The sequence below is a fragment of the Lampris incognitus genome, chromosome 8, assembly GCF_029633865.1.
Source record: "Lampris incognitus isolate fLamInc1 chromosome 8, fLamInc1.hap2, whole genome shotgun sequence".
Taxonomy (NCBI): domain Eukaryota; kingdom Metazoa; phylum Chordata; class Actinopteri; order Lampriformes; family Lampridae; genus Lampris; species Lampris incognitus.
In genome coordinates this window covers 38,715,869-38,743,563 of record NC_079218.1, presented here as the reverse complement: position 1 = coordinate 38,743,563, position 27,695 = coordinate 38,715,869, and the positions used below count along the sequence as shown (strand labels likewise).

Sequence of the window (27,695 nt, the reverse complement as noted above, 5' to 3'; positions counted from 1 at the left end):
ATGCTTCCTTTAAAGGATGCTGCATTCCAGCTCGTCCTGAAATTGGTCAGCGGTATTGATATCATGGGATTGTGGTGTCCAGGTCATAAATGTCACTTCACCTGAATGTTTTTCAAACCATTTCTGATTAATTTTAGCACTATGGCATCTTGCTGAAATTGTCCATCACTTGGGGGTGCATTATGGCCATAAATGTTTGAATTTGGTCCACTACAATAAGGTGTGCTCTGGCGTCACAGCTTCAGTCTACAGGTATTAATGGAGCCAGTGTATGTGAGGTGAATGCTCTCCAAACCATAACATCTCCCTCATTAGCCTGTATAGTTGTAACCATGCATGATGGGTTCATTCCCACATGTTGTTTACGCCAGTCCTGAGTCTACCACTGAAGAGGTACTGTTAGAACTGGAATTCAGCTTTTCCACTAATCAACAGTACAGTGCTGATTTTTCTTCCCCCCCCCCTTTTTTTTTCTACCCAATTGTCAATTGTGCCCATCCAATTACCCCCACTCTTCTGAGCCATCCCGGTTGCTGCTCCACCCCCTCCGCCGATCTAGGGAGGGCTGCAGACTACCACATGCCCCCTCCGATACATGTGGAATCATCAGCTGCTTCTTTTCACCTGACAGTGAGGAGTTTCACCAGGGGGACATAGCACATGGGAGGATCACGCTATTCCCCCCAGTTCCCCCTCCCCCCTGAACAGGCGCCCCGACCGACCTGAGGAGGTGCTAGTGCAGCGACCAGGACACATACCCACATCCGGCTTCCCAACCGCAGACACGGGCAATTGCGTCTGTAGGGACGCCTGACCAAGCCAGAGGTAACATGGGGATTCGAACCAGCGATCCCCGTGTTGTTAGGCAACGGAATAGACCGCTTCACTACCCAGATGCCCTGCCAGTGCTGATATTTCTTAATCCACTGTAAACACCTTTGTTGGTTTAGCATGGACTGGAGATATACCATGCCTGGTCATTTGCTATTATACCACATGAAGCCAAGGGTTAGAAACACTGTGTGTGCTGAAATACTTCTTCAAAAATTCCTAAAATGATCGTGACTTGGTTGTACTAATCAGATTTACAGTGAAATTGAAATCACCATTCACCACTTTTTAAAGAGTCACTTTAGCAGCAGCATTTTTCCAAGATTGTGCAGTCAGGTTGGATAATAAGTTCATTACCTCTGTGAGGTTGTTTAAGACCTTGTTTAGAGTCACCCATGCCCAAGAAATGTTAACACCTGCATCAAGTAAGCCTTTGTGTGTGTTGTCTGTGTGAAACACACATTTGTCTATGCTATGTGTGTATGTGTGGTTGTGCATATTTACGCATATCCATAACTCCATTATCCAAACCACTTATCCTGCTCTCAGGGTCGCAGGGATGCTGGAGCCTATCCCAGCAGTCACTGGGCGGCAGGCGGGGAGACACCCTGGACAGGCCGCCAGTCCATCACAGGGCCCCTTACGCATATGTCTGCAAATATGTGCATCACTTACATACCTGCAGCAGGAGCCATTTTCTTTCCACGATGGGCTATAGCTAAACTCCATGTTGACTTCACTGTAGTGACAGTTGTGGTAACAGCTGTGATATTGGAAATTTACTGACCTCAGTCCTCACAGTAGGAGGACCAGGGCATGGTCTGGATAAAGGAGATTCTGTCATTTGGTGAGAAATAAGGGATTGGGGATTAGGGGCAGAGCTTCTAAATGTTTTTGAACTGTTGTTCCTCTTGCTCATTAACCTGCATTGGCTGTGCATGCTGGAGTAGCACAGGGGAGGGAGGATGTGGGGAAAAATGAAAAAGAAAGAAGGGAGCCTGGTCTTATCTTCTTTCTTTCTCCCTCCTTCTTGTGCCCATATGTTCCCCTGCCCTCCATTCATATCAAGACCCACACAGCACGGGGCTGACGGGTTTTGCATAATTCCTACTTCAAGTGGTAGGAATAAACACTCAGTTTTGGCCTTGATTAATTTGAGGGCTCTCATTTACCTCATCAGAAGCAGAGCCATGGAGAGAGGCTGGGGTTTGATGCCCCACTCTCCCTGGATATGCAAACGCTAATCCACTAGCTAGCAAAGAGGACAAGACTCGAGAGAGGCTTAAATGAGAATGTTTACCTATTGCTTTCACGTGGATTTGAGGATTACTCATAATTAATTAGACCTCCTGCACCGAATTGCTGTCAGACAAATTGTGTTAACATGAAAACATTAAATACTTAAATCTATAGATGAGTAAACAATCATGTACACAAACACACACAACGCATTTAAGCCATTTGTAAGCTTCACACCCAAATGTTTCAGTGTCGATGAATTAGGTTAATCAGCATCTTCTCCACTGTTTGTTTTGTGTTTTCAGGCGATGCATGCACCATGTCGGAGTACAACAGGCTGAAGAGCATGCTACTGGACATGCAGCCCAAGGTCCATAACGCCGGGGAGCAGAGCCAGCAGAGAGACATGGAGGAGAAGAGAATGCTGGTGGACACCATGTTCAGATATCTGGATGTAGACGGAGACGGAAGGCTGGGAAGTGATGAGCTGGAAAAGGTGGGTGTCACCATGAAAGACTGGATGGTTGACAACCCAGTAAAGAAGTCGCTGCATGGGTGAATGGATGAAATATTTCATGAATTAGATTGATTGATAGGTAGACAGACAGGCAGGCAGGCAAACAGATATATAGACGGATAAATTGATATGATGTATGATATGGTATGATATGACAGACAGGTATCTAGGCAGATAGATGGATAAATGCATGCAGTAGATAAATAAAGGATATTTATATATATAGCGTTTTTTTCCCGAAACCGTCAATGGTGTTGAGTGCTCGACTAATGAGGAGTGGAATATGAACACGGATACAGGAAAAATATTTTAACGCATAGCAGTACAGGCCTGTTTCGTGCGTCTTGCACTCATCAGCTGCTAATGTTTTTTTCACAAACAATCATACAGTTACACTGTCCAGTGCCACGCCCCTAATTTCGGTTGGACATCGACCAATCAGATGGAGAAACATTCAAATTATAACAGCCAGTGGGGTAGGTACTTATGATGCACAGCAACCAATGGAAGGGTAGAAAACATTACAACCAATGGGACTGGGGTAACAAGGTAACTTATGTGAATTATATATTGGGGTGGTGTTGGGGCACAGTTGGGAGGACAGGTAGTTAAAAAAAAACATATTTAAAAAAGCATATTAAAAAAAGCATATTAAAAAAAGGCATATTTTAAAAAACCTAATAAATGTCATATGTGTATCATCTAATTGGGGGGGGGATAATAAAGATGTTTTACTTATATTTACAAAGGAGATATTTTTTTCAGTATCTACAGCTCGTGGCCAATTCGTTTCTATTATTCAAAGTGGACATATCAGGTCTGCAAATAATAAAACGCTTTTCTGCCAAGCACAGGTTACATTTTTTACCCCTAACTGAATATGCATTACTCTCTGCAGGGATTTTTTCACGAGACGGAATAACTGATATTCTTGTTTACCAATGACCAAATGTGGCGGCTTAAGGCTGTTGCATTTTTTGCATGCTCATTTCTGAAGCTACTCATATGGGCGTTAAACCTAATTTTAAAAGGGCCTTCTGTTAATCCCACATAAGTGTCCACATTGCAGTTGTCTTCTCTTGTCACCGATGCCAGGTAGATGACTCCCTCTATCTGGCATTTTCCTTTTAGAGGACACAATGCCTTAACAGCGCATTTGCAGTTGGAGGTGTTTGGTTGTGGTGAGGGGGTCTGTGCCTTGGCCATGATGCTTGTGTTGTGGGATGAAATAACCTGCTGAACATTTGGCATGCAGCTGTAGTTCATTATGACAGTTTTTCTGTTGAATATTTTCCTCAATTGGTGGTCTGGGGTAAAGCACTCACCCAAAAGTTTGAAAAATTGTTTTCCAATATTAGAGGCCACGGTGTTGCTGTAGGGAGGATTATACCAGGCGATGTTCCGCCTTCTGTTTCGCTTTTTTTTGTTGTTGCGCCCAGAGGCGTGAGGGAGCTGATATGCTGAAGTGCAGGGACGCGCTTCCCGAAAGAGGGGGGTAGTGTAACGTGTATGAATAAGTAGACACGTTAGCCCTTGGCTAATGGGTTGAACCCTTTATTCGACTGGTTAACGTTGTCACTTGCAGAGGGTATGCTCAGAATCACCCAGAACATTCAATTTAAGCGCCCAAACAAAGCTTTCCAGAAGAAACTCCATAAAGACACAAGATTAATAAAAGAAGATGACAAACTCTTCATTGCAGCTGACAAAACTTCTAATTTTTATAAAATAGAAACCGATCAATATGACAGTCTTCTACACAGCAACATCACCAAATCATACAAGAAGGCTGCGAAGTCTGCTGAAAGAGACATCACCCTAAAGGACAAAAAAATTGCGTCAGATCTGAAATAAGACACCCACATTGATGTCACTGCCCAGAAGCAAGCCTTTATCACCCTGAAAGACCACAAACCAAATTTTAAAAACAAACCAACATGTAGGCTTATCAACCCCACCAAGCCCGAAATAGGTAAGCTCAGCAAAAAAATTATTGAAAATATTAATCGGTCGATTCTGAAGAGGGTTTCCTTAAACCAGTGGAAGAACACCGACCAAGTATTGAAATGGTTTAGGGGCATAAATGACAAGAGCAGATATATGTTCATGTGCTTTGATATCTGTGAATTGTACCCCTCCATAACTAAAGAGCTACTAGACAAAGCTATTGAATTTGCCTCAACATACACCAAAATATCCCACCAAGACAGAGACATAATAGCCCATGCCAATCTTATACCACAAGGGAATCCCATGGCAGAAGCAAATTTGACGTGACCATGGGCAGCTTCGACAGGGCAGAGACTTGTGAGCTAGTGGGCTTGTGCTTGTTGTCCCACCTACAGGTCCTAGACATCAACGTCGGGCTATATAGAGACGATGGGCTGGCAGTCTGCAACAAACCGGCAAGAGAAGAGAGAATAAAACGAAAATGTGTAGTATATTTGCAAACAATGGACTAAAAATTTAAATTGAGGCTAACAAAAAACAGACTGACCTCCTCGACATCTCATTAGACCTGAGAAATGGTACATGAAGCCCAAAAATATACTGCAATACATCCATAGAGAAAGCAACCATCCACCCTCCATTTGAAAAATATCCCAGTGAGCATAAACAAGAGACTCTCATGTTTATCATTCGGGAAAACCATCTTTAACGAAGCACCCCCCCCCCCATACCAGGAAGCCTTACAAACATGTGGATATGATTTCAGACTTAAGTACAACCCACCACCAATTAGCGACAGCCAGCAACAACAACAAAAAAATCGCAGCAGAAGGCGGAACATTACCTGTTATAATCCTCCCTACAGCGACACCGTGGCCTCTAATATTGGAAAACAATTTTTCAAGCTTTTGGATGAGTGGTTTACCCCAGACAATCTATTGAGAAAAATATTCAACAGAAACACTGTCAAAATGAGCTACAGCTGCATGCCAAATGTTCAGCAGGTTATTTCATCCCACAACACAAGCATCATGGCCAAGGCACAGACCCCCTCACCACAACCAAGCACCTCCAACTGCAAATGCCGTGCTAAGGCATTGTGCCTTCTAGAAGGAAATGCCAGATAGAGGGAGTCATCTACCTGGCATCGGTGACAAGAGAAGACAACTGCAATGTGGACACTTACGTGGTATTAACAGAGGGACATTTTAAAATTAGGTTTAACGCCCATATGAGTAGCTTCAGAAATGAGCATGCAAAAAATGCAACGGCCTTAAGCCGCCACCTTTGGTCATTGGTAGATAAGAATATCAGTTATTCTGTCTCATGGAGAATCCTTGTGTAACGTGCATGGATAAGTAGACACGTTGGTCTTTGACCAATGGGTCAGACCCTTTAGTCGAGTGGTTAGCGATGTCTCCTGCGGTGCGGGCGATAGGGGTTCGCTTCCCGGCCGCAGCAGGTCCTGTGGTTGCGTTGTCCCCCGAATTCGCTACATTGGTGTCAGAACTGGGATGGTGAGACCGTAAGGCCATCGGAAGCATATGCGCCCTGAGGCGTGAAGGAGCTGATATGCTTAAGTGTGGGGACACGCTTCCCGAAGGAGGAGGGTAGTGTAACGTGCATGGATAAATAGACACGTTGGTCCTTGACTAACAGGTCGGACCCTTTACTCGACTGCTTAACGTTGTCACTTGTGGAGCGGGAGACACGGGTTCGCGCCCCAGTTGTGGCGGTTCCCGGACTGCCCCCCTGAATTTGCTGCATTGGTGTCAGAAGTGGGATGGTGAGACTGTGAGGTCAGCGGAAGCGCGTGCGCCCAGAGGCGTGAGGGAGCTGATATGCTGAAGCGTGGGACGTGCTTCCCGAAGGAGGGGGGTAGTGTAACGTGCATGGATAAGTAGACATGTTGGTCCTTGACTAACGGGTCGGACCCTTTACTCGACTGCTTAACGTTATTGCTTGTGGAGCAGGAGACACGGGTTCCTGCCCCCCTGAATTCGCTGCATTGTCTTTGTCATTTGCCATAGCTATTTCGTAACTTGCTGACAGGTAAGACTTCAAGTTCCTCACATATTGAGTGTGTGACATGGTCCAGAAATCTTTTCTTGGCTTCTCTGGCTACTACAGGAGATTTGTCCAAGACTACTCGAAGATCGCAAAGCCCTTAACAAAACTCACCACAGGATACCCGCCGCCACGGAAAGGGATGAAAAGAACCAGAACGGATACAAAATACCACAATCCCAAGGAACCGTTCGGAGGGAGATGGACAGCAGATTGTCCAAGGGCCTTCGATGAGATCATCCATCAGCTAACATCATCCCCAGTCCTAGGGTTCGCAGACCCTAAGTTACCATATATCATCCACACGGACGCTAGTACAACTGGACTTGGAGCGGCATTGTATCAGGAGCAGGACGGACACAGTCGGGTTATCGCTTATGCAAGCAGGGGATTATTCCAAAGTGAATCTCGATATCCAGCCCATAAACTGGAATTCCTAGCCTTAAAATGGGCTATCACAGAAAAGTTCCATGACTACCTGTACGGCAACTCCTTCACGGTAGTGACAGACAATAACCCTCTCCGGTACATACTCACCACTGCCAAGCTGGACGCCACCAGCTACCGCTGGCTAGCCAATCTGTCCACCTATTCCTTTGACATCAGGTACCGTGCCGGCAAGCAGAACCAAGACGCAGATGGTCTATCAAGGAGACCACATGGAGAATTGATCAATGACCTCAGTTCTCAAGAAGAAAGCTCAAGGATCCATGACTTTACTTCACACCACTTAGCTCCTGAAGATGTTGTCAAGGCAACCTGCCAGTATCACATCGTCGGGAAGAATGAGCCAGTACTCATCGAGTCACTCGCGATTCACCCAGATGCTATCCCAGCTGCTTTTGAAGAGGATGAATCCGCTAACAGTCTTTCTACTGTCCCAAAGTACAGTGACCATGAGTTAGCCAGACTACAGCATGCAGATCCTGTGATCAGAAGTGTCATCAGGATTACTTGAAATAGAGGAGCCTGTGTCTGACAGTCTAAAGCTAGAGTTGCCAGAGCTTCCGCTGATGCTCAGAGAAGTTAGTAAGTTAGAGATGAGAGACGGCCTGTTATATAGGAAGCGGAAGTGTGACACCCAATCGGTGTATCAACTTGTCCTTCCACACGAGCTAAGGCCATCTGTACTCGCTAGTCTCCATGATGAAATGGGCCATCTTGGAATGGAACGTACCGTTGAGTTAGTGAGGTCAAGGTTTTATTGGCCCAAAATGTCATCTGATGTGGAGACAAAGATCAGAACCTGTGCAAGGTGTGTCAAAAGGAAAAGCCAGCCAGACAAAGCCGCACCCCTCATCAGTATCCAAACCATTCGACCAATGGAGTTGGTCTGTATGGATTTTTTATCTTTGGAACCGGATAGTCACAACACCAAGGACATTCTGGTAATTACAGACCACTTCACGAAATATGCCGTGGCGATACCGACAAGAGACCAAAAGGCCACTACAGTAGCTCGATGCCTCTGGGAGCAGTTCTTTGTACATTACGGTTTTCCGGAGCGTCTCCACAGTGACCAGGAGTGAGACTTTGAATCACAAATAATCAAAGAGCTTTGTGCCCTGGTCGGGATAAAGAAAACCCAAACAAGTCCTTACCGTCCTTGAGGAAACCCGGTAGAATGATACAATCGCACACTACTGAGCATGCTGGGAACGCTCGAGGAAAAAGATAAGACTAAGTGGCGCGAGTATGTGAGACCCCTCACTCACGCATACAATTGCACGAGAAATGATGTCACCAGTTTCTTGCCCTATGAGCTCATGTTTGGGTGCCAGCCGAGACTACCCATTGACATTGTCTTCGGGCTACCAAGAAAAGAAAACTGGACCACGTCACACACTCAATAAGTGAGGAACTTGAAGTCTTACCTGTCAGCAAGTTACGAAATAGTTATGGCAAATGACAAAGACAATGCAGCGAATTCAGGGGGGCAGTCCGGGAACCGCCACAACTGGGGCGCGAACCCGTGTCTCCCGCTCCACAAGCGACAACGTTAAGCAGTCGAGTAAAGGGTCCGACCCGTTAGTCAAGGACCAACATGTCTACTTATCCATGCACGTTACACTACCCCCCTCCTTCGGGAAGCGCGTCCCGCGCTTCAGCATATCAGCTCCCTCACGCCTCTGGGCGCACGCGCTTCCGCTGACCTCACAGTCTCACCATCCCACTTCTGACACCACTGCAGCGAATTCAGGGGGGCAGTCCGGGAACCGCCACAACTGGGGCGTGAACCCGTGTCTCCCGCTCCACAAGCGACAACGTTAAGCAGTCGAGTAAAGGGTCCGACCCGTTAGTCAAGGACCAACGTGTGTACTTATCCATGCACGTTACACTTGCAGAGAGTAGTGCATATTCAGTTAGGGGTAAAAGATGTAACCTGTGCTTGGCAGAAAAGTATTTTATTATTTGCAGACCTGATATGTCCACCTTGAATAATAGAAACGAATTGGCCACCAGCTGTAGACACCGAAAAAAATATCTCCTTTGTAAATATAAATAAAACGTCTTTATTATTCCCCCCCCCCAATTAGATGATACACATATGACATTTATTAGGTTTTTTTAAATGTACTTTTTTTAATATGCTTTTTTAAATATGGGTTTTTTAAATGTGTTTTTTTTTCACTACCTGTCCTCCCAACTGTGCCCCAACACCACCCCAATATATAATTCACATAAGTTACCTTGTTACCCCAGTCCCATTGGTTGTAATGTTTTCTACCCTTCCATTGGTTGCTGTGCATCATAAGTACCTACCCCACTGGCTGTTATAATTTGAATGTTTCTCCATCTGATTGGTCGATGTCCAACCGAAATTAGGGGCGTGGCACTGGACAGTGTAACTGTATGATTGTTTGTGAAAAAAACATTAGCAGCTGATGAGTGCGAGACGCACGAAACAGGCCTGTACTGCAATGCATTAAAATATTTTTCCTGTATCCGTGTTGATATATATATTAGTGGTGGGACTTGATTAACAAAATTAATTATGGGCTTTGTAATTAATTAATCATAATTAATCACATTTTAATCGCATATTGATATTTGACACCAGAAGCAACCTTTTTCAATTCAAACAGGTCTTGGTAGATGACTAAATAAATAAATGAATAGACACATACATAAGTTTAAACAACAAAATCCTGTTTATTTTGTTCAAAACAAGTTTGTTTTGTAAACACAGTACTTTTTGTAACACCTGATCTTCTACCACTGAAAGTGGTCTACAGTCCACAGCAATCCATTTCGCCAGTGAGTTTGTTAATTTATCAGACGTGGACTTACTCATCTTGGCTTTGAAACCCGTCATCTGGTGGAGAGTCGGTTGGCGACTCTGCTTGGTTGTACTAGGAGCACTAGCATTAGCGTTAGCTCCAGTGTTCGTACTAGCTGCAACGTGTTTCGCATTTAGGTGGTACCGGAGGCTTGAATAACTGCGGTGGAATGCAAACTCTTTGTTGCAGAGTCTGCACACAACAGTGCTCTTATCTAGGCTTCCATCCGACCGTTTTTTAAACGTAAATTTCCCATCCACAGAGATAAGCAACACGGTGTCATCCTTGTCGTCCATCACATCTATTGTTAGCATACTAACTTGTTAGCCTAACCTACTCCGCCTTCCGCTTGACTGACGTCACTCGGTGCATCGGTATAATCCGTATGCCAGAAACGAGTGCACTGAGAAGCGTTCCGTGTTGACTGGAGTGTAAAAATAAAATGCGATAAAATGCGTAAATTTTTTTTAATGCCGTTATTTTTCCTATAATTAATTATTGAATTAACGCGTTGAAGTCCCAGCCCTAATATATATACACTACCGTTCAAAAGTTTGGGATCACCCTAACAATTTCGTGTTTTCCATGAAAAGTCACACTTATTCACCACCATATGTTGTGAAATGAATAGAAAATAGAGTCAAGACATTGACAAGGTTAGAAATAATGATTTGTATTTGAAATAAGATTTTTTTTACATCAAACTTTGCTTTCGTCAAAGAATCCTCCATTTGCAGCAATTACAGCATTGCAGACCTTTGGCATTCTAGCTGTTAATTTGTTGAGGTAATCTGGAGAAATTGCACCCCACGCTTCCAGAAGCAGCTCCCACAAGTTGGATTGGTTGGATGGGCACTTCTTTGAGCAGATTGAGTTTCTGGAGCATCACATTTGTGGGGTCAATTAAACGCTCAAAATGGCCAGAAAAAGAGAACTTTCATCTGAAACTCGACAGTCTATTCTTGTTCTTAGAAATGAAGGCTATTCCATGCGAGAAATTGCTAAGAAATTGAAGATTTCCTACACCGGTGTGTACTACTCCCTTCAGAGGACAGCACAAACAGGCTCTAACAGGTACTATTTAATGAAGATGCCAGTTGGGGACCTGTGAGGCGTCTGTTTCTCAAACTAGAGACTCTAATGTACTTATCTTCTTGCTCAGTTGTGCAACGCGGCCTCCCACTTCTTTTTCTACTCTGGTTAGAGCCTGTTTGTGCTGTCCTCTGAAGGGAGTAGTACACACCGGTGTAGGAAATCTTCAATTTCTTAGCAATTTCTCGCATGGAATAGCCTTCATTTCTAAGAACAAGAATAGACTGTCGAGTTTCAGATGAAAGTTCTCTTTTTCTGGCCATTTTGAGCGTTTAATTGACCCCACAAATGTGATGCTCCAGAAACTCAATCTGCTCAAAGAAGTGCCCATCCAACCAATCCAACTTGTGGGAGCTGCTTCTGGAAGCGTGGGGTGCAATTTCTCCAGATTACCTCAACAAATTAACAGCTAGAATGCCAAAGGTCTGCAATGCTGTAATTGCTGCAAATGGAGGATTCTTTGACGAAAGCAAAGTTTGATGTAAAAAAAATCTTATTTCAAATACAAATCATTATTTCTAACCTTGTCAATGTCTTGACTCTATTTTCTATTCATTTCACAACATATGGTGGTGAATAAGTGTGACTTTTCATGGAAAACACAAAATTGTTTGGGTGATCCCAAACTTTTGAACGGTAGTGTATATATACAGGACATGCAGATTTTCTAGTAGTGGTCAGTTCACTTCATGATAACCTAATTGGTCTTGGTCTCAGATCAGCAGTCCTATTATTCTTACAACAGACTTTACAATTATAGAGCCTGAGCTTGTTTCTAGATATTTCAGTACTACACTGCAGAGCGGAGAGAAAATACCATAACTACGATACAGTAATGAAGGGCACCGTAAAGATGACTTGAGCACAGTATTTGCAAATCTCAGTGACTTCAAATGGGTTTCTTATTCGATTATATTCAGATGCTATTTGCATTAATTTACCAAATTATGCCTCCTCATCTTCTTGTTTGCACAAATATATAATTTGCAAATGTGCAAGCTGCAACTGAGAGTTAAACTGCTTTCAGTTGAGAAACAAATTCTGTCAGCTTTGAGTCGAAGAAAAGACACTGTTTCTACTTTTCTGCATGTACTAGATTATGCTGATGTTTCATAGAAGCATGCAGCCTCTTCCTCTTTGCAGGACACAGTTTAATATAGCATATCGGGATATCTCGCAGGATCCAGGTCCCTTATTCATTGTTGCGTACATGTAAAGGTGGGTCTAATCTGCATGAGTGGCCACTGATGGTCTCACTAGTATGTTCTTATTTATAAAGGAATTATTGGTAAACTTCAAGAACATAAGTATAGTCTTCTTAGTTGGAACCCGAGTAGCTTTAGGCTTCATTCAAATATCTTACGTCTGCTTAGCATCCCTCACACCGCCTCCGAGTCCGGAAAGAAAGCCTTTAGTTGCTGTAGGCCATGGTGTTGGAATTGATGCAGCAAGAGGTCTTGCTGAATTTCTTGATTTATTAGGTTCTCTCAGGTGTGAATCCTGCACCTGTTTCATAGCAACTGACATTTACCTATGATTTTGAATGTGTTGTCTTTTGTTATGCTGTCAACTATCTTCATTTTATGTAATTTATTTGTTGTTTGTATGTGAACAGAGCTCCCTTGCATTAGAGAGTTTGATCTCAGTAGAGTTGTACGTATATAAATTAAAGATAGATGAAATATTAAGGAATACACTCCGCATTTTAAGAACAATATGAGTGCAGGCCCAAAAACAAAAAAAATCACTGGCCTCTCTGACCGCCTTATTGAAAATGTTCTGCTGATGCCACTGCAATAGATAGATCACAACAACAGGCAGATGCTGTGGCAATACACTGTGTGGACATGCATGCACACATACACATATTAATACATGGATAAGTTAAATAGGATACTTGCTCAGATGGCAGTATACAATATGGATATTGACCAGAGGAGGGTTCACTCAGATATTGGTTAAAAAACAAAAGTTATCTTAAAGTCTCAAATTGACTCTTTTTCCTTTGTGAAGCCTAGAAAACATCATCAAAACTCAGCAACCACCGCTGATGGATAAAGATTAAAATTATTTCTACTTCTGAAAATGACCTAAAGGGTATTTAACTATCTAAATGATAATGTAGGAGGGCCACGGTGAGACTGTCTTTAACTTGTTGAATGATCTGTTGCATTTTATTAGCCAGAATCATAAGACTCTAACATGTCCCTGGCTTTACTTAATGATTCATTAGTTGGATTGATTATTCTTTAACTATTAAATATATTGGTTTTTAGTCAAATATTGTCATCTAGGGGCGCCTGGGTGGCATGGCTATTCCATTGCCTATCAACACGGGGATCGCCAGCTCAAATTCCTGTGTTACCTCTAGCTTGGTCGGGGGTCCCTACAGACACAATTGGCTGTGTCTGCAGGTGGGAAGCCAGATGTGGGCATGTATCCTGGTCACTGCACTAGCGCCTCCTCTGGTCAGTCAGGGCGCCTGTTCGGGGGGAGAGGGGAAAACGGGGGGGAATAGCGTGATCCTTCCACATGCTACATCCCCCTGGTGAAACTCCTCATTGTCAGGGGAAAAGAAGCGGCTGGTGACTCCACATGTATCGGAGGAGGCATGTAGTAGTCTGCAGCCCTCCCTGGATCAGCAGGAGGGGTGGAGCAGCAACCAGGGTGGCTCGGAAGAGTGGGGTAATTGGTGGGGTACAATTGGGGAGAAAAAGGGGAGAAAATTTAAAAAAATAATAATGATATTGTCATCTAACCGGTCAATCGTGCAGAGTATGGTAAAGTGATCTTTAATCCTTCTCTGTCCATATCCCACCCGACTGGCACATGCTGTTACCAAAATAAATAATGAAGCAGCCAGAACCAATATTTTCTCAGCCAAACTCAGGTAGGAGTTGGGGAAAGGCTGCAAATGAAAGACACACAGGTCCTGGCTGGATTGACAGGGGCAATACTGGGGTGTGAAAGCTGAATTATTACGGGCATCATCTGTTGACGTGAAAAAGGGGCACCCGATATTGGCGTTAATTAGACACATTCCCAGCCTTGCCATGCTCGTGACGCCTTCCGCCCGGATGCCGTGATCCTCTCTGACGTCCCACGCGGGTTAGACAACACTGAGAATCAATCAGTCATTGAACTGCTGAAAGTCGGACCACTGCATTTTGTATAGCGTTGATTAAAATACACAAAGGTCAAATCAAATCAAATCAAGTCAATTTTATTTGTATAGCCCAATATCACAAATTACAAATTTGCCTCAGTGGGGTTAACAGCAACACAACATCCTGTCCTTAGACCCTCTCATCGGATAAGGAATATTATGAATATATATATTATTACATATTATTGATATTATCTTATTGTGTCCAGAGGTATTTCACTGATTGTGTTTGACACGTCTAGTGGCGTTATGTCATTTGCGAACAATTCAGTTCTTTTGAACAACTCTTTGATATGAACAAGAGGAACCAAGTCATAAGTAACCGAGGAATGAACAGCGGTAACCGAGTTGTTCTTCTTTGCCATTCATGGTAATTCTTTTCCCCCATAGGATGACAGTAAGTTTTTTGCGTGTCTGTGTGCGGCACTACCAGTCTGAGAGACTGACTGTTAGACGAGAGCACATTCCGATTGCTGTTTGCTTCGAGGCGGGCAGAGAGGTAGTCGCAGCCGGCTGGTGAGCGAGCCGGCTCAGGATGTGCAAGAGGATACCAGCAACACCCCAAAATGCTGCAGTATTTCTTTGCAGTTCAGCAGAACAAACACGCAAAGCCAAGTACGATATTTGCGACGGGGAGGGAGCAGAAGGGAGTTGGTGGGGAGTGCGGCGAAGCTAATTGTGCAGTCACCTTTAATTCACTGAATGCAGCTTTAAATATTAACACAATAAAAGAGATTATGTAGATGGTAACATTTGACATTTCACTCTGTAGTGTAGGGTAGCAACAGACAGGAGGGCAAATCTGACACATGTGCAGGAGTGGGACAGGGCAGGAGAGATATTCCACAGGAATGGCAGGTACGACCCAGTCAAATGACACGTCCAATAAGGCTCTCTCTCTCTCTCTCTCTCTCTCTCTCCTCTCTCTCCTCTCTCTCTCTCTCTCAAATTCAGATGTGCTTTTATTAGCATGACAAATATGCATTTGTATTGCAAAGCATTTTCACATAAAGGACAAGAAGAATGCACGAATGCAGAACATATATACATCAACACATGCAATAAAACAACTTACACAGCTACGTCATGGCAGCAAGATCCTGTGTGAGTGGATGTGTGTGAATTTGTCTGTCTCTGCGTGTGTGTGTGTGTGTGTGTGCGTGTGTGCGTGCGTGCGTGCGTGCGTGCATGTGTGTGTGTGCGTGTGAGAGTGTCGTTCACATGAAGGACAAGAACAGTATACAATACAGAACACATACACATCAACAGATGCAATAAAACAAATTTTTTGCCATCGTCTGTGTGGCCCTGTGAGTGTGTGTGTGTATGGGGGGGCTGTCCGTGTGTGTGTGTGTGTGTGTGTGTGTGTGTGTGTGTGTGTGTGTGTGTGTGTGTGTGTGTGAATATGTGTGTGAGTGTGAATATGTGTGTGTGTGTGTGTGTGTGTGTGTGTGTGTGTGTGTGTGTGTGTGTGTGTGAGACTGTGTTTGGGGGGGCTGTGTGTGTGTGTGTGTGTGTGTGTGTGTGTGTGCGTGCGCGTGCGCGTGCGCGTGCATGTGAGAGTGTGTTCACATAAAGGACAAGAACAGTCCAAAGGATTTGAATCAAGTGCAACTGGACTTGATATATATCCGTGAAGACGTTTCACCTCTCATCCAAGAGGCTTCATCAGGTTGTGCCTTTCTGACTAGACCAAGCTAGTCCAAGCTAGACCAAACTTTCTGACTAGCTTGGTCTAGTCAGAAAGGCACGAACTGAGGAAGCCTCTTGGATGAGAGGCGAAACGTCTTCACGGATATATACCAAGTCCAGTTGCACTTGATTCAACTCCTTTGGATAACCATGACCTGGATGAATGAGAACATTCACAGACATGACAAGAACAGTATACAATACAGAACACATACACATCAACAGATGCAATAAAAATCTTTTTGCCATCGTCTGTGTGGCCCTGTGAGTGTGTGTGTGTGTGTGTGTGTGTGTGTGTGTGTGTGTGTGTGTGTGTGTGTGTGTGTGTGTGTGTGTGTGTGTGTGTGTGTGTGTGTGTGTGTGTGTGTGTGTGTCTCCGAGTGTTGTTCCGGTCCTCCCTGTTTGGGAGGAGTACGGGGTATCACACATCGTCCCTCAGACGGTGGCAGGCTAGAACATACTGTGCAGCCACAGTACAGCTGTCTCTGTGTTCACCTAGTATGTAGGGCAGTTTTCTGGGGTTTGGCAGGGCCGTGAATTTGGGGTGTCTCTCCTCAAATGTCTGATAGTAGTAGTTGCGGATTTCCAGGAATGTCTTGCATGCAGCTAAAAAGTGCAGCTCTGTCTCGACAGCATTGTCTTCACTCTGGTGACAGAAACGTTCGTCTTTTGGCATCCGGGTCTTTTTATGTCTGCCTGTTTCTATGGCGAGGCGATGCTCCCCAAGTCTGTATTTCATCAGTATGTTTCTCAAATGTGTTTCTTTTATTTGAATGAGGTAATCTGCTAATGTGTACTCTCTGTCTAGGGCCCAACAGCATCGCATCTTGCTTTGGGGTTTTGTTTTAGATCGCCGATATTCATAATAATTGTCTTTTAGGTTTGAGGGAATTTGTTGAAGCCAAATATGTTGTGTAGTTTGGACCTGATCTTGTGCCTCTAAAGTGTTGGTATGTGTTAGTGGAACAGGGTGGCTGAGGACCAGGTTGGTAGTGTAGTTCTTATTTTTGCTCAGCTCTTGGTATTGCAAGGCTTTATAATGGGAAGAGTGTGGGTCGCTGAAGGTTAGATGTTTCCAGAATTTGATTGCTCTTTTTTTAATTTTAATCAGAAGAGGATATTGGCCTCGTTCTGCCCTGCATGCATTGTTTGTGCTGTGCCGATGGACTTTAGGAATGTTTTTACAGAACTCAACATGCAGGGTCTCAATTGGATGTTTTTCCCATTTATCTAGTTCTTGACTTGCAAGTGGAACCCACACTTCACTGCCATAAAGGGCAGTTGGTTCAGTCTCTCTCTCGCTCTCTCTGTCTCTGTCTATCTGTCTGTCTGTCTGTCTCTGTCTGTCTGTCTGTCTCTGTCAAACCTCTTGTATCAAGGTAAAGCATCTTAACATGTGATGTTTTCGTCTGAAACGTTTATGTGTATGTATGTGCAAGTTTGTTGCAGAATTGCTGATGGGTAATTTCACGAGATAGCACAGGAAGGGAACGGGGTCAGAACCTCCCAGAGGGAGTCACATTATTGATTGGGGAACGTTTGAAGTCTCTGGGCGGGACAAGAGCTAGATTACACTTTTACAGCCCTCCAATATTTAGGCTGCTATACATTTGTATGTGTTTCAGTTGGTGCTGTTGGTAGATTGAGTCCACCGATAAGCCAAAAAATAACAAAACATAAAGAACACAGACTAGGATGGATGATCCGGCTCCAGCCGTATTTCCCAGCACCAACTTCCAGAGTCACACGTGTCTGCACTGGCCTGGGATCAGATATCCCCCCCAGACCCCCCCCCCTTCTCCCCCTCGTAGCTTTAGGACTTAAAGAATAACAAAAGAAAAGTACCCAGGCAATTCTCCTTGTCTAACAGAAAATGTCATCTCAAAAATAAATTGTTGTCATACTAAATCTTATTATCTCAGTGAGTTTCAAATGACAATTCCCCCCCCCCAAAAAAAACACACACAAAAATGATCTGACACATTTTGTCCTAGTTTTATGGGAGAAAAAGGCTCTCCACTGGCTTGGCGCCGTCTAAGAGATCTGATAAAAGATCTTGGTCCAGTCATGACTGGAAATTATTAATGTTGATTTGCAGTCAAGAGAATCTTTAGAAAAGCTATTCCTATCCTTTAGGAATTTATACATTCTGTTTTAACGAGATAAATCCTTTAAAGATCTAAAGAAGCGAAAAAATGAAATTTTGTGAGAATAAATGTCATCACTCAGGATCATCGCCACTTTGGGGTGTGTCTCTCTTCACAGATGCCCACGGAGAGAAAGAGCTTTAGATGTATATGTTACTCAAATGCCCAAGGACAGACCAGCCTGTATCAGTCAACTCCGGCTACGGTCTTTGTGGGTAGACACAAGACAAAAGAGTTTGTCGCATTCGCTAATCTGCCGTTTTACATTTGCAGTTCTGTAGATTTTTTTTTTTCTCCCCAATTGCACCTGGTCAGCTACCCCACTCTTTCGAGCCATCCCGGACGCTGGCCCACCCCCTCTGCCGATCCGGGCAGGGCTGCAGACTACCACATGCCTCCTCCGATACATGTGGAGTCGCCAGCCGTTTCTTTTCACCTGAAGGTGAGGAGTTTCACCAGGGGGACATAGTGCGAGAGAGGATCACGCTATTACCCCCAGTTCCCCCTCCCCCGCGAACAGGCACCCCGACCAACCACAAGAGGCGCTAGTGCAGCGACCAGGACACATACCCACATCAGGCTTCCCACCTGCAGACACGGCCAGTTGTGTCTGTAGGGATGCCCGACAAAGCCGGCGGTAACACGGGGATTCGAACCGGCGATCCCCATTGTTGGTAGGTAATGGAATAGACTGTTATGCTACCCGGATGCTTCAGAAAATGTTTTAACAAAAGGAACTCATCTTTCCTTTTGTTAGATATCTTGGTAGTAAATTAACAATCAGGGCTAAAATATTGGTATTGTATAGCCCAGGCTCGGACCTAATTTAGGATGTCCAAGTCCATACAAACATTTTGTTCATCAGTCTGTCATTATGCCAGTCTTTGACCAAGGGTGGATGCAGTTATATTTCCAGCAACATGTATTGGTACAACAATACGCCTGCATCTATTTACAGAGATGAAAGCTAAGTGTCCATGCTATGTTTACAAATGCATGGGACACATAAAAAACAGGACCTTCTCACTGTAGTCCAACCTTGGGGGTCGTCCCAGGTTGTCCTCTGTGTGGAGTTTGCATGTTCTCCCCATGTCTGCGTAGGTTTCCTCTGCGTGCTCCGGTTTCCTCCCACAGTCCAAAGACATGTAGGTCAGGTGAATCGGCCATACTAAATTGCCCCTAGGTGTGTGTGTGTGTGTGTGTGTGTGGGCCTTGTGATGGCTTGGTGGCCTGTCCACGGTGACTCCCCGCCTGCCGCCCAATGACTGCTGGGATAGGCTGCAGCATCCCCGCGACCCTGAGAGCAAGATAAGCGGTTTGGATAATGGATGGATGGAAAATAAAAAACAAAATGTTATTTTACCTGTGTGTCTTTTCTAATATTTTAGAGGAACACGTTTTAGTTCAACATGTTTTAAAACACTCATTATGCTGTCCTGGGCCATAATTTTTTATTTTTTTTGGTGAAATATCAGATGATGCATCATTCACAGGACAGCAGAATCTTAAAAGAACAACTAAACCCAAGACCACTTTTGTGAGTGTGCTATCATCTAAAGATTAAAAATTAAGTATACGTGCTGGGCTGATGTTGGGACCAAGTGATGTTAGCATAGCATAGCATAGCAGCTGCAGCTAATAAGATTAATGATGGGTCTGATTTAGATATGCTAATGAGCTAGCATTGGCAAAACTATTGACTGTTGTCAGTGCTGTCTCATTAGCACAGCTAAATCAAACGGAGTCATCATCAACTTACCGAGCTGCAGCCGCATTTGTCCTTCTACGCTTACATCACTCGCTCTCAAGTGGTGGTGACGACGAGTGGTGATAACATGGAGGAAAAACTAGTGGTGGCAAAAAAAAACAAACAAAAAAACAAACTATTGGTGGCTGTTGATGGACACCCGGTGCTATATGACTTTACCAACTGTAGTTACCATGATCTGAACAACAAGGAATTTAACTACTTTTAGGTAGCCCAGATAAAAAGTGCAGATCTGTGAGCTTACTTCACAGCAACGTAACAGTTAGGCTAAGGACATGTTGTGATCTATTAAAAGTGTATCTCTTTGAAATTGAAATTCCTTTGTATTTATTTGCCTTGCGTGTTTTGTGGAGTGTTTGTGTGTTTAAATGTTGCCACTGCTACACAACAATTGCCCCACTGGGGACAAATAAAACCGACTTAACTTGACTTGAAATGGCTGGTTTACCTATTCAAGATAATATAAGGTGATGTGGAAATGGTAGTAAAAATAGTCAACAACATTCAATTATGCACAACTCAAAAAGACATGCATGTTAGGGTTAATACTACTGTCTGTGCCCCTGAGCAAGGCAATGGAAAGAAGAACTGGAGTTGGTCCCTGGGTGCTGCAGCTGCCCACTGCTCCTATATGGGTTATGGATGGGTTAAATGCAGAGCATGAATTTCCCCACGGGGGTTAATAAAGTAGTTAAAAACAAAAATTGCCCTTTTCACGATTTATAGATAAGGCCTATTGTGAATTAGCTCACAATGGTTTTTCATTTTTAAAAAGTGAGTCTGCAGAAAAAAAAGTGTAGGAAACCCTGCTGTAGACCATGCACTATAGATCGTTTCAAATGGGCCCTTAGTTTTTCATTGCTGTTGAAATAAACAAACACTATGTGAGTTTAGAAAGTTCGTTCTCCATCAGCAATGTTGAGCAGAAGATTACATGAGATGCTCTATGTTGGAAGAAACAACATTTGCATAACATAAATTGGTTAGCGAGTTAAATGGCCATCTCTTGCTCACAACCAGCAGAATGACCTCAAGCTGTATATTGCTGTGAAGCTACAATGTTTTGGCATCTTCAGTTCAGCGACCTGCCCTAATATCCAAAAATACCGGTTTTGAATAGCGGCGGCGTTCTCTTTTAATCGACTTTGCAAGTCAGAACGTCACAAAGTCAGCCTCTCTTGTCACCGTCAGTGGAGCGACCCCAGGCTGTGCATCAATGTGACACTGGAGAGTTTAATCAGAGTGCCGGCTCCCAGCAGCACGGCGGGAGGCCCGGGTACTGACCAAGTGTGGAAAAACAATTTCCACAGTATGCACACCTCAAACTTAATCACGTTTAATCAGCTTATTCTGATAAAACTCCATATTTAATAACATGGGAGAATCTTTCTTAGCTTCGCAGCACCAGAAGAAGAAAGTTGGTGCGAGTCTAAAAGGAAATCTCAACCAGTAAGGTTAGCTAAAGCCTGCAAGTGTAGCGTTTATGGAATATTTAAGTGGTGCATAATCCTCTGTGTTTCCAAAGGTTGATATTTGAATTTCCATAGCAGGGGCATTTAGTCTTATCTCTGAATAGAAAACACGCAGGATGAAGACGGGGAGATAGGGTGATGAAAAGAAAGAGTAAACGTTGTGATAAGATTTTAGGCTGAAATTATGTATCCTAATTGGTTTTATCACTAACTTTGGCACATTTTTCAACACGTTTCTTCAACAGATTAGACTTGTGTGTGTGTGTGTGTGTGTGTGTGTGTGTGTGTGTTAGTACATTTATGTATGCCACAATGCACATTTATTTAACTCTGAGGGGATAGGGGCTGAATACTGTGTGTGTGTGTGTGTGTGTGTGTGTGTGTGTGTGTGTGTGTGTGTGTGTGTGTGTGTGTGTGTGTGTGTGTGTGTGTCGGAAGCAGGGTAAGAATTGAAGATGTGTGTGTGTGTGTGTGTGTGTGTGTGTGTGTGTGTGTGTGTGTGTGTGTGTTCAGAAGCAGGGTAAGAAATGAAGTGAAGAGTTTGTGCGTGTGTGTTTTCTGTGTGTTCCATTTGTGTGTGTGCGTGCATAGGTTTTATGAATGTGTTATTATGTATGTTTCATGTGTGTTCCGTTTTTGAGCTCGTGCTTGTGTGATTCATGAGTTCAATGCGTGAGTTCATGAGCATGCAAGCGTATGCATGTTTGTGTTTACCTGTGCGTGCGTGCATGTGTTTGTGTGTTTGCTTGAGCATAGGCCTACTTATTATATATGTATATATGTTTATATATATTTATTTATTTTCTCCTCCCCAGATCTCCATGAAGGAACACCTGGAGGACTGCCTGCTGGAGTGCACCATGCAGGACCTGCTGCGTTACGACGACTACAACAATGACGGACACCTCACGCTGCACGAGTTCTACACCACCTTCCGTGAGTCGCCTTTACGCCCCTTCCTTCTCCACTTTTCCTGCTCATCTCTTTAAGTCTTCTTTTCTTTGTCTTCTTTCCCCTTTTATCACATTTCCACCCTCCGAAACGTAGGTCAGAATATTTGCCCCTCCTCTTCTATCATTGCAGTCGAACTGTCTATTCAGAGGCGGCAGCTTGTGCATTTGGCTGATGTTAGATTAGGTGGTATTGGCTTGACTATCAGAGATTGGCACTTAGCCTGCCACCCTCTCATTTCAGGACTCTCTAGCTGATCAGCCTAGCTCAGTTAGACCCTTTAGCCTTGTCCCTGCTCTTTCCACCAGTGATACTCGTGCTGTTTTCTTAGCTGTGGACTCTTGAGTACACATGTAGGCAGGAAATTATCGACTTGTGCTCATAAGCTGCTACTCTGCTGAGAGACGTGCTGAGCTGCTGCAAGCCTCGTCGTCATTGGTTGATAGGAGAGGCGGAGCTTCTCTCCAGTCTTGGTTGGTGAGCGAGTATCTAGTAACTTGTATCCCCCCCTCAAAAAAACCCCAAAAAACTTTGTAGCTTGCATCTCAGATTCTACATCATAGTTTTGCTAGTTGAGGGAAAATATAATGAGTCGCTTACTGTCTGTGATCTTTTTGCCTATCCCTCTATTACCAGCTGTCGGTCGGGACCAACCACACACAGACACACACACGCATGCACGCACACACACACACACACACACACACACACACATGCACGCACACACGCACACACACAAGATGTATTCATTTGGGCTACCATTAGTCACGTTCAGTATTTATGGAGCTGCTATCAACAGTCGATTCTCTTCTCTTCTCTTTCTCTTTCCCGTTTTGTTAGACCATCTTCCATTGTGTCTCTTTCAAATTCAAATTCAAAATGGCTCTATTGGTGACGCAACACTGTACATATTGCCAAATATTATAATAAAATAATGATAGTATTAATGATAACATAATAATAATAATAATAATAATACATATTCTTTCTCTGTATCAACATATATGGACATGTTTGGTCAACTTATCTTACCCTCCTGACCAATAACATTGCATTGGACAGTGTGACGTTTGCTTGAAACATGGAAAAATGAAGAAAAAAAATGTGTGTGTGTGTGTATGTATATATATATATATATATATATATATATATATATATATATACCTAAGCTATGCTGCATTTCTATAGCTCAATCCACGTTCAGATTTTATTCCCTGATTATATGAGGATTATAGGTCATTTTGACTTAAATCTCGTCTGCAAATGTGTTTTGAATAGAAAATACCCAGAAAATAAGGCTGATGACATTGGCTATGATGTTTTATTTTGGATTTTTTTTCCATTTATCTCTTTACTTATTTATTTCCCTAAGCTTCTCTACTTTTTTGCTGCAAACTGTGCTAAAGTTGTCCTCTGGTTCAGGGTAAAAGGGGCTCAGTGACAGATAAAGCGATAATGCCAGAATGAGCTGTGAGGCCAGGTCAGGCGGTGAATACAACGTTTGGGAGAAGCTGTAATGGCCTGTGGGAGGTCAGGCTGAGAGCGCCTAACCTTCGCTTCAGTCCGGCCCATAATCACCCGCCCTCCTCAAATTGGATCTCACAGGCTGTGTTAGTGCCACCGGACGCCATAGCAGCAGGCGATGAACTATTTTACTCCATCCCTCTAATTTTGCTTCAGGCTGATCCCTCCGCCTTTCCTCGGTCCATATTATATTGCATAATAACTCAAGGTTAAACAAACCAGCGCCAATGTCCCAGTGAAGCTGATGAGTCAAATTCTGAGCGGTGACTGGCAAGCATTATGATGGCTTCAGGTTCAGCCAGTAAAGGTCTTATTGAACCTCACCAGTGATTTGGCCTCCTAATGACTGGTTTTATACGGGAGCCAATCACGCCATTACCAAGCCACATTTATCCTCTCATGTTCTGGAAGGTATGTGATTAGCTGTGATTAGCTCCAGGTCCGCCTGACGAGGTGTGTGTGGGTGGGTGTGTGTGTGCGTGTGTGTGTGTGTGTGTCGGGGGTGTTGCGTCAAGTTGTTTAATGTTTGACAAGCAGGTGAAGGAGTAGATGGGGACTAATAAAACACGCTATTGATCAGACAAACACTCAAGGTTAACTGTTGAGATGCAGAGAAGGGCTCCCAGTGGGAGTAGTTACTTTGGAGGGCTGCATCTGGTGCTTTGGATAATGATTATGGTGGTGAATATGCATGTGTGAGCATGTAAGCATGCCCACATGTGTTTTCATCTTTATTTGTGCACGCGCGTGTGTGTGTGTGTGTGTTAGGGATATTAATTGCATATTTATCTGTATTGCTATTCTAAGGATATATATTCTTCTTTGCATAAACCTGACTCACCAGCATTGCACTAGAACTTCACAAACAAGACTTTTTGAAAGCTGCGAGTTTTACAAACTGAGTTACCCCACGCCTCACTGGCACTGGCACTGTGTTTCTGTCGCTGTTTAAATGGGCGTAAAAGCCTGTGTGTGTGTGTGTGTGTGTGTGTGTGTGTGTGTGTGTGTGTGTGTGTGTGTGTGTGTGTGTGTGTGTGTGTGTTGGTGGTGGGGAGACAGGAATCACAGGTGTGTTTTATGGAGTAGAAATTTGCATAATGAAACAAAGGCATGGAGATAGAATTCAAAACCTAGAACCAAATTCTGTGACTACTGAAGACCATATTTATCTCTCTTTGGTCTTTGGCCAGTTTCTGCTCTGTTCCCACAGTCACTAAACTTCGGTTTTATTTTACTTTATTTATTTATTTTTTGGTTGTGGGAGGGCGGGTTGTTAGTTTGTGTGTGTGTGTGTGCGTGGGTGTGTACTTATTTAATCTATAAACCTTGACAAGCACCCTGCATTGGGAGCTCTCTCATGCAGCCGTTCAGTTAAACCCCTTTTTTTGAACATAGCCGTAATAGAGTGGAATTTGTTTCTAGAACAGTCCCACGATGATTGTGGTCATATTGATTTTTGTATAAAGAATACTAATAAAAAAAAATCAGCGTGTTGTTTGTTGTGTTGTTTTTCCCCTCTTTTTTCCACTGGCTTTATATCTCCGTTAGGGGGATTCTGCTTAAACAGCCCTCCAAAACCGTTAAATTCGAATTACAGCACAATCCATAGCCAGTATGTCATCTACTTGATTATGTTTAGTAGTATATTGAGTATTTTGTTTCCTGGAGATCTTAAAATTACATAAATTATTGTATGTTACACATTTATATTGTAGGGGCTGTCCTGCCTGTAGACAACAATACCCATTATTCTCTGTTCAGCCTCACTGACAATTACCTCCACCCATCTTCTAACCTTTCACTGTGTTGGACGGTATCCTTAAACCTGCGGTGGAACTGAAACCCGCTCTCTCTTGTGGTGGATCCCACATGCAGGAGATATATACCCCTTCTCTGCAGAACAAAGGACCACGTTGTCTTTACATTACTGCACGCAGTTTTCATAGCAAGACAAGGCGACCGGATCCCTTTTCATTTCCTAAACATAGACACATTGTAAATTCAAGACTCCTTCAAGATCATCGGAAGACCAACGGAGCACCGATGATCTTCAGCTGACGAGCTGTGATGGGGAAGAACTCTTTTCCCTGGACTCGGGTCCCGCACAACAAGACACACCTCTGATCGCCACGCAGGGGCGATCTCAAGTAAGGCAAGTATCTGAGCAGAGTTAGTCTTAGTGGTAGTTATCTCACATGAGGAAAGTGCTGTTATTTAAATTCATTTGTGATTTATTCGGTCTCAGGCAGTTAATTTTCTTTTGGTTGCTACCATTGTAGATAGATTGTGTATGCTCTCTCGCTCTCTCTCTCTCTCTCTCTCTCTCTCTCTCTCTCTCTCTCTCTCTCTCTCTCTCTCTCTCTCTCTCTCTCTCTCAATTCAGTTCAAAGGGCATTATTGGCATCAAAGTTTTACAACAATGTTGCCAAAGCATCAAAAATACAGTTTGAACGGTACACAATAACACTAATAATGAACATCAGCACAACAATGTAACAACCAATAAAGAAACAATAAAACAGCCATTACAATAGAGAAACGGAAGTAGATCAAAAGGTGGAGCATGGGTTGTGAGGAGACTACAGCTGTCATGTGTTGTGCTGCTTGTCTCTCAGGCTGTGACATGACCTGACATATCTCACTGCATCTATGGCGCTGACACTGTTTTTCCCAAGTACATGTTGCATTTTGTTCTGGTCAGAGAGTGTGTCCAAGTCATGGAATTTACATTTAATTTTTGTGAAGAATTTTTTTCTTAAGTCTTGGTATGTGCTACATTGTAGCAGGAAGTGTTGCTGTGTCTCCACCTGTCTCTCTGGACAGAGCTGACACAGCCTGTCTTCTCTGGGCAGCCAGGTCTGCCAGTCTCTATGGCCAAGTTGTGATCACTGAGTCTGTACATAGTCAGTGCCTTTCTCAGTTTCTGATCGGTCACGGTGGTCAGATAGTCTGCCATCATGTATCGTCTGTTTAGAGTCAAATATAGCGATACCTGCTAAGGCTCTAGCACAGTGTTACAACTAGATTATCCCATCAACTTTGGTAGTTTATTAAGTTTATTATACAGGTAGTCCCCCGTTTACAAACACCTGACATACAAACTCCTGTACTTACGAACTGGCCTCCGTAAAGACGATCATTTAAAAAAAAAAAAAATCAAGTTACACACAATGGTTTGTACTAACGAACGGATGGACTACTTTGCACGATGTGCGATGCTCAAAACACTGCGCGTTTTTGGCGGTTCATCGGCCCGAGGGAGAACAATGCCATCGCCATTTTAAGTCAGATTGCATAAACATTGTTGTGTGCATTGTTTTCACTTAAATTTTTTGTTTGTTTACTCTCATAATCATGGCTTCAAATGTAAATATAAAGTAAAATATAAAGCATGTGATGGTGATGCATTGAAGCGAAGGGAAACGATCACGATCGAAGCAAATGTGGAAATAATAAAGCAAACATTTGACTAATTGACACTAGATTTGAACTGCACGTAACTGCTCCTACTTAGTACATACAGATTCGACATAAGAACGTACTCAAAATGGACCTCGTTCGTAACCCGGGGACTTCCTGTATTATATTAAACACCAAACTTAATGGTTAATGATTTTATGAGGCTGATGTGATAACCCTGTTGCACCTACAATATCTTGCACCCTTATCTAGAGGGGCACCCAAAAAGTTGGACTTTACGCGCACATTAAGCGATTATTCCAAAACATAGCAAAAGTCATAATTGTAGTCCCAGCAACTTGACTATGCAACAAAAATAAAGAAAATTATTCTATTATAGTAGGGGTCAGCTTTTTTTATATACCAAATTAAGGATTTATATTTAGACCCATTTATGACTCTATAACGATATACTGAATGTTAAGTTGAGCATGTTGTAAACTTCTTGTGTGTCTTTGTTACAGCAGCATTACTTTAATCATTGTCCTGACTAAACAGCATATCGTAGTACACAAGTATCGCGTGTTTGGTAATGGTGT

At 43.3% G+C, this 27,695-nt stretch overlaps 1 protein-coding gene across 1 annotated transcript in view; it reads left to right on the top strand.

Annotated features, from left to right (window-relative positions):
* fstl4 (follistatin-like 4) overlaps nucleotides 1–27,695 on the top strand; it is a 231,085-nt gene that overhangs the window by 91,296 nt on the left and 112,094 nt on the right. Inside the window, exons 3-4 of the mRNA XM_056284298.1 lie at nucleotides 2,376–2,566; nucleotides 22,038–22,158. Of these exons, the coding sequence (XP_056140273.1) occupies nucleotides 2,376–2,566; nucleotides 22,038–22,158 (312 nt within the window). The remainder of the gene's footprint in view (nucleotides 1–2,375; nucleotides 2,567–22,037; nucleotides 22,159–27,695) is intronic.